Genomic DNA, 14,859 nt, shown 5'->3' with positions numbered 1-14,859 from the left:
GAGGGTGGTTCACTAACAGCCAAGTTGCCAGCTCAGGGCCTGGACACCACAATTATTACCCCCTTCCAACAGCTATAAGGAAAAACTCACCCACTTGTAAGAACTACGCTGTACCAGGTATTGCATATATTCAACAATTTAGTCAGCATGTCACCATCATGCACCAGCCGAGCCCTGAATTGATCTAACTCTGCAAGTCAGCCTGGCACCAGAACTCATCTCTTGAGTCACGCATCTTAAATAATTCCTGTGCCTGGAACAACCAAAGTATTCATTCCTCCTACTTCATGCAGTTTCATTCACAGGTTAGTACACAGTCGTATCAGTGTTTCCTCCATTGTCAGCATTTGACATTTATCCTATAGCTTATTCTGCTCCTACGTAGCTAGCTAAATGTTCTCAGATGACTGCCACTTGGTGCTGAGGAACAACTAGAAATTGCCTGGGCAACTTGCACGACCACACAGCAGAGCTACCAGCTGAGTGTCTTAAGAACAGCATTTAAGAGCCATGTGCAATGCAAACATGGCGCAACTGAAGAATTGCAGAAAACAGACCATTTGCATTGCGATTTCATAGTAACCTTAACAAGCACCTGAATTCTCATGCATACAGAACAGTGAGACTGAAACAAACTGAAATTTCTATACTTGAGACTGCTAAAATGAGTCAGATGGGGGAAAATTTTTGATCAATTGAACCATCCAGAGTCTTTGCACAAATCTTCGCGTTGGCAGATGCAGTGACATAATTGCCAGTGTGAACTTAGATGGAGAAGTGAACTTTTAGCTCTTCCTTTAAGGGCACATTCTTCAACAGAGCACTATTTTGAGCTTTCTTCAAATACACTATTCTTACACTTTGAAAAACATTGAGGAAAATACCTAAGCATAACCACTTTCCTCCTAGGAGGAAACAGTTATCTCAGGTTAAATATTTTTACCTACTATTTAGGTCTTTCACTGTGTGTTTGTAGTAATATATTGACAGAGCTGGGATTTGGTTTCCAGAGTTCCCCAGGAAAAATAGCTGATAAAAGTCCCCAGTAACCATAGCTCTAACACGTTGGAAAGACCTCTATAGCAATTCATGCTTTACTGCTTAGAAATCACAAAGAGAAAGCCCTTACATTGTCTTCATTAATACGCTGCCGATTCTTCTTCCCAAACAGAAATCTACCTCTAACTAGGTAGGCTGCTTTCACTAACTACTGCAGACTGCATTTCCAGCCCCACATGTTGTGAATTAGACATAAAAAGACATATAACCTGCATTATTGCCTTTGTGCTATTGGATGTTGTGTGCCTGAATTACCATACACGATACTTCAGGTTCTCTCTTTGAAGCTTCATGCTCTGCATCTTATTGTAAAGAAATGAACGGGCAGGGACATAAAGAGTAGGCTTAATAATAATCATAGAATCATAAAGGTTGGAAAATACCTTCAAGATCATCTGGTCCAACCACACCCCTACTACCAATATCACCCACTGAACCATGTCCCTAAGCACAACATCCAACATTTCCTTAAACACCCCCAGGGACAGTGACTCCACCACCTCCTTGGGCAACCTGTTCCAACGCTTGACTGATGTATCAGTATTGAATAATTTCTGAGAAAAAATGTCTCCTAATTTACAACCTAAACTTCCCCTGGCACAACTTGAGGCCATTCCCTCTAGTCCTATCACTTAGTTATCTGTGAGAAGAGGCCGACCCCCAGCTCCCCACAACATCCTTTCAGGTAGCTGCAGAGAGCAATAAGGTCTCCCCTGAGCCTCCTCTTCTCCAGACCAAAGACCCCCAGCTCCCTCAGCCGCTTCTCACAGGATTTGTGCTCCGGGCCCTTCGCCAGCCTCGTAGCCCTTCTCTGGGCACACTCCAGGGCCTCGATGTCCTTCGTGTAGTGAGGGGCCCAAAACTGAACATAGTACTCCAGGTGAGGCCTCAGCAGAACGGAGTACAGGTACAACATATTTATTACATATGGATCATGAAAAAATGAAGACAGTTCTTCAAAATGCAACAAGGACACAAATGTTTTATCACAAAAAATCCTTCTCCTTCTGATTGTAAAGTTTCCCTGACAGGCCACCAACTTCAAATGTTGTACGAATAGGCAGAAGGCTTCTCTTTAACACCTCTTGAGCTAACACAGCCTACCAAGATTTGTAGGAAAACAACAGGAGTCTGAGAAGTGGTAATATTTTATAAACAGTATTTCCTGTATTCTTACTTGAGAGAAACGTGGCTTTTTTTTTTTTCTCTCCATCAGAAAGCCAAACAAACCCAGAGAAGCTGAATAATGGTACTTGCTTAAGCGTGTGGTACGACACAAATACCATTTCATTCTCCCTGTCTTGTTGTCACTCCCAAGACTCTGTAAACTATATCCCTGAAAAGACTATGATAAAAATAACTATTTTGTGACTGAATGAAGGTGGATACACTCTCAGGCTTTAAAGCAATGTTAATTCTTAGCAGTGCAACAAGGAAATCAGTATGTATCAGAGGGAAAACTACACCAAAACATTATCCCTGCTACAACTTCACTATTTCTGGTCATGTACAATCATAGTAAACTGTACATGTCATACTTGGAGATCCCCTACTTCTAAAAGTTTTTGAAATTCTTATCTTCTGTAATCTAAGGAGAATTTAAAATTAGGCCTACAGGAAAGAGTCATCGATGTAATTCTCTAAATCACCTCATTCTCTATTAGTACAAACAGGGTAAATTAGTGCATTTTCAGGTGCAACAGAGGAAAGAAAACAGAAAAGGCCTATGATTACAAGGCTTCCTGATCTCAAAGTAGGCAAGGGGAAAGAGTTTTTGGCTGTGTGCGTTCTTCATGGAGTTTGGGTGAGGGATACCGTAACCTCTTCCACTACTGTCAGCCTTTTTTCCCCACTGTGCTGAGGCCTAGAGCCCTGGTCAAATGCCCATGTCCTCAAGGAAGTGATCTGTTGGGCAACAGTATACCAAAATCATAAAAAAAAAATATTCAATATTTTCCCTGTGGATCAGTAGTGATTTCACTACTGTCATTTGCCATAGCTGTTTTCAAGGCTCTTTTAAAGCAAACAGCAATTCAGTGTCACCACGTGAAAGATGACGAACCCCACTCTTCCCACACGAGTGGCTCAAGTTCTAGTATCAGAGATGAAGGGCCAGGTCTGGATGTACGCTGACTTCTAACTTCTCACTGAAATCGACATATTGATGAGAAATTAGAAGACTGAATACTTGACTGAACGTTAGCTCAAGAGGGTGTTCTATATTTGATCTGCGAGTTTAAAATGGCAACAGGCACGCGTTTCCCACAGCTGCAATTCATCAGCACAAACCAGCTGTCATCTCATGCAAAGAAATCAGAAGTCTCCAAGGTGAAACAGAAATGCAATTAGTTTGCATTAAGTCCAGCTTGCTAGAAGTAAAGCGTAACATAAATTACATGTAATTTGAAACTCTAGGTTTAAGAGATCACCACAACAACTGAAGATAAATTCAGGATGTAATATATTTTCTGAACAATTTTCACAGATTATTCACATACTCAAATATACCTCATTTATAAAACTGTAAAGGAAGACTAAAGAAGTCTTTATATATCTATTTCTTGATTAAAATTAGCACTTTTTCAGACTGTCATCAGACTCTCTAATTAATAACTTGCTGAAGATGTCTCCCTGTCTAATCTTTCCAGAATTTTGTACTGATCTCTCTAGAACTGGGTTGTTTCACTATAAGGCTACAAGGAAAGGCAACAGAATTAACAGCAGTTAGTACATCGAATCACCACATCACACACACACACATGACACAGCCCAGAGGACCCAAATTCTAACTTTGTTGTCCATGAAAAGTTCCATCAAACTCCAAAGGGATCCAGGACAGAACCCACCTCCATAATGTTTTAATGTTACAAAAAATTATTACAAGGGATTTCTGGAAGTTACTGATAATTCATATTTGCCCAGGTATGTGATTAAATTAAAAGAACTTGTCTTCAACGGAATGAAGATATATTTTCAACTGCAAAGCAGGTGGCTGACTGATACAATTGAAAATATGGACCAATACTTAGAGCGAAGATTCAGATTTTTTTTCCAAGATTTTTTTTTTCTTCTAAGCTTTCTTGACTTGGCTCAAGTGAAAATGCATCCCTCCTTTCTTAAAGTGAAAGAAACAAGACAGAATTCAGAAGCTGCCTTCATTTCATTGCTGGTCTCACCACTCAAACTGCTGTCAAGTCAAATTGGTATTTTACACTGTTCAGCCCCATTGCCTACTAACATCTGGCTGGTGCTCCATTCACATAAATTCTAGCTAACTACTTGCAGATGAAGAAACATCTCTCCATCCAAGGAAAATTTTTAGAAAGCTCACTGGAATCTACTGCCAACCACATTGTGTTTTGCAGATTGTGGAAATCTTGCCTATTTAGTTTTATTTAAAAAGTTAACTATAATGTTTATAATAAGTAATGACATTTTAATTATGCACAGCGTAATAATGATGAGCATTCACAATCAAACACCCAGTTTAAATCTTCAGCAGCTACTTCGAGAACCTGGCTCCAAATTTGCAGACACACCTTAATGCATGCACAGGCACATGCTCTCTTGGGTTCAAGTTTGTACATGAATGGAGTTCGGACCCCCATGCATTGCATGCATTCGTTCAAGTCAAGTAGAAGAGCCGATATCCAATTTACATGCAAAAATTAATTTTCCAGATACACAAACGCAGACATAAGACACAGCATGCTAAGTTTGGATGCACAAATTTTAACCAAGTTTCAGTCACCAAGCAAATCTCCTTCAACACAACAGTACCACATTCTAATAGCAAACAAATATAAATCAGTAAAATATTTGAAGGTATTCCACGGTACCATCTTCAATGAAAATGATGAAATTTTTATTTTGTCTTTTTTCCCATTTATTCCAACATAACCGTTAAATAATTGTTATAAACCAAAACAAATTAGCAATTGATTCAAGATATTTAAATTTTAAAATCCAAATTACACAAGCCTGTATTTTGTAACAAGTATTGATAATGGGACACTAATATAGAATCGTTTTTAAATTATTCTTTAACAATCCACTATTTTTTAAATAGCACGGCTGTTTAAAGCCACTGCTAAGAAGCCCAGGTGTATATCACATTCCAATGTACCACTAAAGGGAAGAGGGGGCAGAAAATTGAAGGTAACACAGTCACATAACAAAAAACAAAATCCCTAACTGAAAGGAATAGAATAGTTTTAGCCCAAATATTCATTGCACTGCCTTTTCTTTCTTCTTTTTAATACTGGAACATATTGGCATATTTTGCAGATGAAACTTTATTATCTTTTTCAGCATATACTGGAAGTTCAGAGACCCTGTTAAAATACAGCTGCTTAAAATGGAACTCTGATTCAACCAAACCAGCACAAAGACCTCTACTATCATTAAAGAAAAACCCAGACATACAGATCATACAAATTCGACATATATTGTACAGCCATAGCAGAAAACCCTTTTAACATTCAATGTCCAGTTTAACAACCACTGCTATTCTTCAAAAATGTTTCCATTACTATTGATCACACTTGCAAAATTCATTAAAACTCGTCCCATTTAAGTCCGGCACTTACCACTACCTAGTCTTAGAAGCAGTACATCCTGGAGTCTCCTGTTCAAGTCTCTGAGCTCTTTCATTTCTGACACGAGTGCCCCATACTCCTTTAGCTTCTTTGCCTGTTGCACAAGCTGTCTCCGCGTTCTCTCAAGCTCCTGTTGAATGTGTCTCATTTCTTCTTGCTGCTGTTGGTAACTCCTCAGCAATTCTTCATAGAGAATCCGAGGAACTACAGCATCGTCCATGTTGTTCATCCCTTCTGAAGTCTCCATAAAAGCCTCCTCAGGGCTGGAAGTATTACTGAGACTCATCCCATTTTGTTTTTCAAGGCGAGCAACAACTGCTTCGATGCTTTTGTGTGTACCTTCACTTTGTTTCCTCCCATCTTGCCTCTGCACGTTACAATAAAAATAAATTAGAAGTGCAGTAAGATTTAATACAAGTTAAATTCTACAGATTTGTGAACTGTTCATATTTTTATTTTTTTTTTTAAAGAAAAAGAAGACATGACAGACTGCCTGCAAAAATGTTCTGCCTAACAGATTTGTATGGAGACAGACCTGTTAACTAGTATGCACGTGTAATTCAGCTTAATGCATATATGAACTTCTGAGGCTGTTAAAGGTTTTTGTTTCTGCATTTGTGCAACACTCGCAAGCAAGCTGAGTGTATTTAGGTCACTTGATTCCATACACAAAGATAATTTATTTAAAGAAAATACTGGATCTGGATCTCTTTTCTTTTAAAGTTTACACCTAACATCTAGGTTTCCTACAACAATGAATTTTCTGGTAAGAGAAACAATCAATTATGTGCTGTGTTTGTCACCTGTAAAAACATCAGAGATGAAAGGAGCATACCACTGAAAGCTGTTTTGTACACAGGGGGGCTGTCCTTCCCACGCTTTAGGAATCAAAGCCTTCTCTGGCTATTCCTCTAGAACATCACCCATTTGGGTGATGCAAGTGACTGAGTTAACACTATCAGAACACACTGAAAGGGAATTGTAAACACTGAAACTGGAGACAGAATGTATCATCTAGTCTCATTTCCTTGATCCACTGACTCCTACATTAGTACTGCATTGCAGAGGCTTCATCTCCTTTGAACTTCTAAGCAGAAATTTACCTTCAGTCTTCTAAACAAAATCCAAACCCTACAAATTAAAGCACACCTCTTTTCCGGGGCCAGGATAGTAGTATTAAAATGTAACAGCATGGGTAAAAGTCACTAAGTTTTACTGGCCAAATGAGGAAAAAGCATTTGAACTTCCAAGCAACTGCAAGGAAAGCAAATGTAGGTCATAGGGTAGAGACAAGAAGCTGACACTATCAATTCCCATACCACAATATCCATGAGTAATGTAGCAGAAAATGAGATTATTTGATGTTATGCCTGCTCCACGCATGCTCTAAAAAAATGCTGGCCCACCATAAAGAAACATACTAGTATCACTCCTGCATCTGCAAAACACATGAAGCCACAGAGCAGTATGTTATTCTGAAGGCTGGCAGACTTTTAAAGAAATCATTTGATATCGAAAAATAAATACAGTTACATAGTGGGTTTCTGTAATCTGGACCTAAAAATGCAACAGGCAACAATAATGGAGGGATGCTGTCTCGTCAGTCTGTCTTCTCACCCACTGCTGTATTTGGGATGTCTCAAGGCACCCCTTCCAATTCCAAACAGGCAGAACGCAACAGGTCAAAAGTGCCACTGCAAACTGCTCAGCATTCATGCAACCGGTCATTTTTAAAGCATTCTGGGCAAAATGAAAGAATTGTTCCAAAAAATCTCAAACGGTAATTAAGCCGTGCAGACCGTATAAACAGGAAAATGTTTGCAAATGAATCAGTTTTCTGAAAACCCATATCCCATCCCCCCACCCCCAATTTGACCCAATTACAACAAACACAATGTTTTAATGGGATCAAAAGCAGGCCTGGAATTCTTAAACTACAACAGCTGTAGATGCCCCAAGAACTTCAAAAAGAAAAAAAAAAAAAAAAAAAGAGGGAGGGAGGAGGAAAAGGAAGAAAAAAAAAGGAAAGACTTCAGTACCTTACTGTGTCTAAGCTCCACATCTTCTTCCCCATAATCTGTAACCTCCCCAGCTTCTTCTACGTGATTGAGAGAGAGTTTGGGGATTTTAATTTTCTTCTGCATCACACTGTTCTCAAGGTCAGTTTTGTCCTCTAAAACGTATATTAAAAATAAAATTTTGTTACATTAATCAGCGTTCTTACTTCCAAATGCTACATGACTTAGGCAAGAACAGTATTAAAAAAAAAAAAAAAAGTTTCCCATGCTTCAATCCCCTCAAATTAATCCATGGTGTAACTCAACTGATAGCCACTGACAATTCTAGAGTTTCAACAGGAGATCGATCTGGCCAAACACAAGCGCAAATAACTGTAAAATGCCAAGCTAAATTTATTGGAGTCATCAAAAGTTTTAACAAGTAGGTAGTACTATCACTGAAGTAAGCGTTAAAGATGCTGTAAATAAGACAACTTCCTACAAAACATCTGTATTGCTTTAAATTATATTTACCAACAGTATTTTCATATTCATTATCTGTTGCTACAGTTCAAATTCTGCTTAGGTTTAAAACGAAAATAAACTTGGTAATTTACCCTACACTTTGTCTATCATCTGCGAGCAGCACAGATCTATTTGCAAACGTGGCAGATTCTGCTGTTCTGCAATGATCAGGGCAGGAAAAGTGGATGCTGCAGGACACATCGAATGGGCACTGCAGCAAAGCCTGCACATAGGCCAAATCTGTATCAAAATAATGATATGACCCCTACTTCATTATTTAACAGTATTAATCCTTTTCCTTCAGAGACATATGAAACCAATAAATGGTCGTCTTAATCTTTGAATCTCATGCAAAAATGAAGTAAAATATTTTTGACTCCAAAAGACTCAAATTTCTAAGACTTAAGCATTTCAAAGCATCCTCCTAAAAATAAGTTTGAAAAATTTTAATAGTTCTGAGAAGCTGCAGAGGGGACGGGGAATCTAGAGTATGATCCCCCCGGGTATGCCTGTGATCTGTAAAATTACTGCAGAGCAAACAAGGTCTTAATAAAAGCACAAGCTTGTCTACCTGTTCAAGACATTGACAAGGAGAGATGCATTTAAATTCTGAAGTGTTGTATTTGTGCACTGGAAGTCTATGAATAAGAAAATATTTTGAGTCTTCTTATCCACCTGCAAACTGTATTTCAGAAAGCGTCCCATGAGTATTTTTGAAAGTGCCAATGAGGATGGCATTTCTGAGTGCTCAGTTGCATTGACTTTTGCTTTCTCAAATTAGCATCTCTCCACAGGACCTCAGAATGGTTTGTGTTGACAGTGTAGAAAAGGGAAACAAAGGTAAATCACTGTTTAATGAGGAGTGAGGCATTCATTAGAAATGAATTACACAGATGAATGCAATTCATTTTGTTACAGATAGAAATGGATCTCTTGTAGGCAAATGGTGATATTACAGCCCAAGGCTATGTAAAAAGAATAGGCGCAGAAAATGCAGAATAAGACATTAGACAACCTGAAATGAAATGCAGATGGTAGCAATAAATACTAAGACAGATGCAAAAAAGAAACAGATAAACAACAGAAAAACAGCTAGGCTTATTTTAGATCATTCTCTGTTCCCCAGAGCACCATGGATGCTTATCCCAGTAAAACAAAAGGCAATCCAACTGTTTCAGTTTTGGAAAAAACAAAAACAAACAAACACACACACACAAAAAGACAAAAACCTATATTTTCATTCATCTGGAAAATGTAGGTTCATCAGAAGAGTAAGATAGCTCACTTCTACTGTCAGAGAAGAAAACGGGAGCTCTTATTTAAAAATCTAAAAATTTAGAGACTGAAAAACAGGCTGATAGGTACTGGCACCTTCACAGGAGAGAAGTTCAAAAACCCATACTGAATGAAAAAATACTTTTTTCTGTGTCTACATACTTTGGGCCACCTGATAGATTGAGGATTCCTTTGAGCACACACTCATTGCAGAGCCAGCTTCTCCAGGTTGCTTTGCCAAACCATCTCCCACAGAACATGCAAATGAATTCCTTCTACACTTAAAGGATATAGATCTGCTTCTATGGTCTGAAATAACCCTTGGCCTCATAACAAGATGGACACGATCCAATTGCTTCACAGTTATCTAAAGTGTCTGCTGGCAACTGCCTGAGGTCAACACTAGCCAGAACCCCAGGCAAACTGGAAACAGACCCTGGCCACTCTTCGGCCAGGGAAAAGAAAGCCTTGAAACGGTCACGGGAAAGGGTCGCCAAGGAGTAAGTGCATGTGCGGACTACAGTCAAGTCAGCAAATACTTTCTGACAAATAAAACAATACTAAAATAAAAACAGTTTGGAAGAACAGAAATATTTATCTTTTGGTTTTGGCTTTTTATTTTTTAAGTCCACTTAGAGAGGTTAAGAACATATTTAATACTCTGAACAACAGAAATGAAAGAAAATACCTAGCTCGGGGTCAAATAAAGCTATTTGACTTCTTCACTCTCCATTCCCCTCCCAATTTCTCAGTTTGTGTGTGAAATCTGTATTTGCAAAACTTTACAGGTGGACTGAAGGTACAAGTTTATTTATAGCTCCTTACAAATGCTTAGTTTTTAAACTATCAGTGCAGAACTACCAAAACAGGTCTTTCTTATGTTTGACAAAACTTTTTGTGTGACTCTTTGATTTTACTGCTTAACCTGTAAATGAGCCAGTAAGTTGAAGAACTCATTTCCCCACGTGCACTAAATTTGAAGAGACAATGGTAAAAATGTGTTTATGTAAATTAAAGCTCAGTATTTTTTTCATTTACTTTATGAGCTAAAAATGTTATGTTCCTCTGTCTTCCAATGGAATTACATACAATATTTTCTTACATATGTTCAGCTCTTTCTAGGCCTATTTAAACCTAACACAATTCATCCAGTGTGTTGGATATGAAAGGTCTTTTGTTTTTCCTTTTTTTAAGTGCATTTCTAACGTCTGTTGTCTTCCACATTAGCTGCAGACAGAGCCAGAAAAATCTCATTCTGAATTTGAGGATAATGCTGAAGTACTGGCTCGTGTTCTGTAAATATTAATGGAATTTGGGAAGGGGAGGGAGGGAAGTGAGAGTAGACCAGGGGGAGGGGGAGGAGAAACATGAACGTGCCTTTCGAGCAGTTCTCCTTAGGCCTCCGTTTCTGCTGTTGTGCAAGCCTACAAAAGACAAGGACAAAACAGGAATCCAGCAAAATGCAAATCACGCACAAATTTTGAGCCAGAAGCAAATCAGGATATGAACCTAAATGTCTGAACAAGATGCAATTCAGTGACTGCAGCCACAGAACACGTTAAGAAAGTGAAAGGCAGTCCCAGCAATGCTGTCACTGAACCTTCCTTCTTTGAAATGATGTGAATCGTTTGGCTAGACTTCGTCCCCAGTCATTTAAACCTCACCACAAGTTAAACATTATACCTTCCCTCGGATGGCCACAAGCAGATAGCTATGAAGTTGTGCTTACTGTTTTTCCTGTACGTGGAATAAATGATTTAGCAAAACTAGCTACTGAGAACTAGCGCTTAACACATCTAATTAGGTACCTGTAACAAAATACGTGCTGCAGAACTGTGGTGCAAGCACGACAACACTGAAGCCCTCTGTCCTTTAAGAAAAGACATGCTGAAGACATGTGCTCCGATAAATTAGGAAAAACCGCTTTTGTGCACAGCAGCCACAACATCAGACAAATAAAATAATATTTTGTGATTCGGTGAACAGAACCAAGAAGGCTGGGATACCAGTGCTGCAGGAAAAAGTCGGGATGGAGCGATCGTGCTGGCCAGCCGGCCAGCCATGTGGAAGCGCGCGGCTCCAGGGCCAGCGGTCCCAGCCCACGTGGACACCCACCAGAGTGCCAAAAAGACAGGGTACCAGAAGACAGCCAACTGCAGAGACATTTCAGAGAGCATTGGTAGACATCCGGCCTCAGCAGTGCCAAAGGAAAATAGGCCAAAAAACCAACCCTGCCTAAGAGACTGTATCAACTCGAAGGATAAACTGTTCCTGGAACGCTTTCTTCACAGTCAGGCCTTCATTTCAGTGTCAGGATGGGCAGATCTAGGCCAAAATGCAATAGCTTCAAGCCTGCAGCAGCAGGGAACTGAGGCAGACAAAGCGAATTTGACAGGACAGGAAATGAGGTGGTTAAATTCAAGTAAAACTCTGTGAGTGATCTAAAACTGCACACCCTATCCTGGGACGTAGAGTACAACTATAAAAAAATCTCCAAGTCTCCTTAAAACATTCTTTACTTTCTAATTTAGGAGTAAGAACTGAAAAAACTAATCCCTTTGAAAAAATAGTTCAAGTGATGTTTTTTCCACCTTTGGAGTAAAAGCTGGAAAACTAGAGGAAGAGAGCTCTGCACTCTGAGTAGATGAGGGATGGCAGGTCTGGGATCTGTCCAAGCAAGCGGCTTGGTGATGCTATAAATCTTATAATAATAAAACGAGAGAACCTTGAGCAAAATTCATCCTTCCCCTAAGCCTTCAAAAAAAAAAAATTCCACCCCTTGTGGAAAATGATATACTGACAGTTCAAAAAATTTAACATCGCCCTTCCCGTTTTTAGGCATATACCCAACACATATGGGCAGCACCTGCACCAAATTCCCCCCACGCTGCTGTGTTGAGCTGCCTTAGTGCTGACTGCGAACATCATCTGCCTCAGGAGGCTCTGCACTACTTAAAGAGCACAAGTAGAGAGAAAGACACTCAAGAACCAAAACAAAAAGCCCACAGGCAAAGGTATACTTGGCGCTTCAAAACAAATACACGCAGAAAGCACCACAGGGCATGGATTCCTAAGTGCCACTTAAGCACAAATAAACAATAATCAATATTGCTGTGACTGAAAATGAAAACAGCACGATAATATAACAACAACAACAAAAGGCAGCTAGTTTATCTGAAAATGGAAAAAGGAAAATCATAAACGACGTTCTTAGCTCATATACTGCAAGCAAAGAGGAAGAAGAGATCTCAGAAAATGCAACGATCCTGCCCGCTCACAAAGTGTTCAGGATACAGAGGAAGAAAAATCTCATGTAAAACTCCCCAGGGCTAGAAGCAGTGGAGGTTAAGGCCACCACCAAAGTGGAAGAAACTCAGAACGACAACAGTGTACAACACAGGGTAACGGATGGCTGCAGAAATGCAAAACTTACTTGAAGAAGTAAGTGACGTGCCACCAAACCTGACGTGGGTCAAAGGAGGGCAGTAGGCCAAGAGGCATCCACCAGGTGCTGGCACAGTCAATTCGTCATTTGGATATAATAATTCACTATATTGTTTTATTTATTTTTTTTCCTTCACATTGGAGCAGAGCTTTATTGGAAGTTGAAAAAGAGATTCCAGAAAAAAAAAAAAAAGAGACTGGGCACAGTGAAAACACACACATGAAGTACATTTAGTTGGACAGAAATGGTAGGAAAATATCTCGGGCTATCCTAAGCTTAAGCTGAAAGAAAGTTTTCTGCATAAGGATGACAGAGAAGGAAGCTGGAAAGAAATCTGAGTCAACGAGAAAAGTAAGGATTAAAAAGGCAGAGCTGCGAGCTGCCCTCATCTTGGCTAACATCACCCCCCAAAATTTAAGGACTAAATACTCCTGCAGCACTTCCCAAGAAATAACACAGAAACAGACAACCAAGTGATGTGGGGAATGTCTTCAGCACAAAAAGAGGATTCTGAAAGTCAGGGAGGATGACATAACAAGCTACAACGCTGTGACAATCAGGGCCAAAAGGCACAAAAAAAAAGGTAAGGGTGTGCTCTGGAGGAGCCAGCCAAAAAAAAAAAAAAAAAAAAAAAAGCTGTTAAGTCTTATGAATTTCATTTATGAGAGTGAATAGAAGCCAGAATGAAAATAATTCTTAATGGAATCGGGAAAAGGCAAAATAGAAAGGTCTTGACGTACCAATTGTTAGGTTAGAGGACTGGTGAGAGGGATGAGATGCCAGAAGCCTGAATCAAGGCTGCCCGCTGATGATGGGGGGCAAGCCATTGGATGCCTGGTTTGCACATAGGGGCTACAGACCAAAGAGCAAGAGTAAGGAGGAGGACGCCTACAACAGCAGAGGACTAAATAAAAATAACTTCCACCTCTAACTTCCATTGGAAATCCTACTTCAAGACTAGCGCTCCTTCATTAAGGATCAATATAGTAATAAAAATATGTTCACAGAGACAAAATACATTCACAAACCCGCAGCTGCTCTCATAAAACCAAATCCACCACAAAGGAGCAAAGGTTGAGGTCTGAATCTACACTTTTTTCTCTAGTGGAACAGAGATATGCAGTTTAATACTGCAAAGAGTGAGACTGTGTCAGTGTGGACACCTATTTGAAGTCTTGTTTCTAAAGCACAGGACAACATTCAACTATTTTTAAAACACCTTCCTTGTGCACGTGTTCATTTATCAGCAGATTGTTCAGATTTGCTATTTGAATATCAGCTAAATTCAGATTTGTATTGCAAGAAAATGTGAAGTTATTTTTCTTCTCACATTTCATATTGATAATAGAAAGTACTTCTTAACTCAAAAGTTAAAAAAAAAGTCTCTCCAACAATAATTAGCCAAAGCAACATGGCTAAAAACAAAACTCTGATAGAAATAATTATCATCCTTTACCAACAAAATTGTTTCTTCCATTTAATTTCTTAGTGGTATTAGAATAGTATTTGGTGGCAGTAGAAATTAATGGAGCTACAAGATCAAGTAAAGGAAAGACATCAGGTTGAGAAACAGGAAATCTTTTGTTGTTTTAAACTACACTGAGGAGAACTTTAATCCTGGATCCAATATTTACTTAAATACTGACCTTGAATAACTCAACCTCTCTCAATGTCTCCATCTACCCCATTGAAGTGTTGTGCAGTTTTGTTAATATTTGTACAATACACTGAGCATGTCAAACATAAAGAATTATAGCTATTTTAAAGCAGCTCTCTTAATCCTTTCTGAAACAAATACAGTAATACATTATTACCATTAAATTAAAACAAAAACAAGTAAACTAAAAGCAACCTTTAGAGTAAGTAGAATGTTAAAAATCGATCTTTTAAATCTTTCATCTGTACCTATCTAGGAAACGCAACTATGGGAATTACTTTTCAGAAGTTTGGACATGATAAA

General features: G+C 39.0%; 1 protein-coding gene across 11 annotated transcripts in view; it reads right to left on the bottom strand.

The window, feature by feature from the left end:
• BEND5 (BEN domain containing 5) overlaps positions 1 to 14,859 on the bottom strand; it is a 924,018-nt gene that overhangs the window by 351,320 nt on the left and 557,839 nt on the right. Inside the window, exons 2-4 of one of the 11 annotated variants that reach the window (XM_068689848.1) lie at positions 10,832 to 10,878; positions 7,697 to 7,830; positions 5,649 to 6,024 (exon numbers count right to left, since the gene is read on the bottom strand). The exons of 7 other annotated variants lie outside the window; for them this stretch is intronic. In XM_068689848.1, the coding sequence (XP_068545949.1) occupies positions 5,649 to 6,024; positions 7,697 to 7,801 (481 nt within the window). In that variant the 5' untranslated portion in view covers positions 7,802 to 7,830; positions 10,832 to 10,878. The remainder of the gene's footprint in view (positions 1 to 5,648; positions 6,025 to 7,696; positions 7,831 to 10,831; positions 10,879 to 14,859) is intronic. 3 more of the 11 variants (XM_068689845.1, XM_068689846.1, XM_068689847.1) reach the window with 3 other exon arrangements.

The sequence above is a fragment of the Anas acuta genome, chromosome 8 (assembly GCF_963932015.1).
Source record: "Anas acuta chromosome 8, bAnaAcu1.1, whole genome shotgun sequence".
Taxonomy (NCBI): domain Eukaryota; kingdom Metazoa; phylum Chordata; class Aves; order Anseriformes; family Anatidae; genus Anas; species Anas acuta.
Note: the sequence above shows the minus strand (reverse complement) of the source record. Positions and strands in the feature narration are given on the sequence as shown.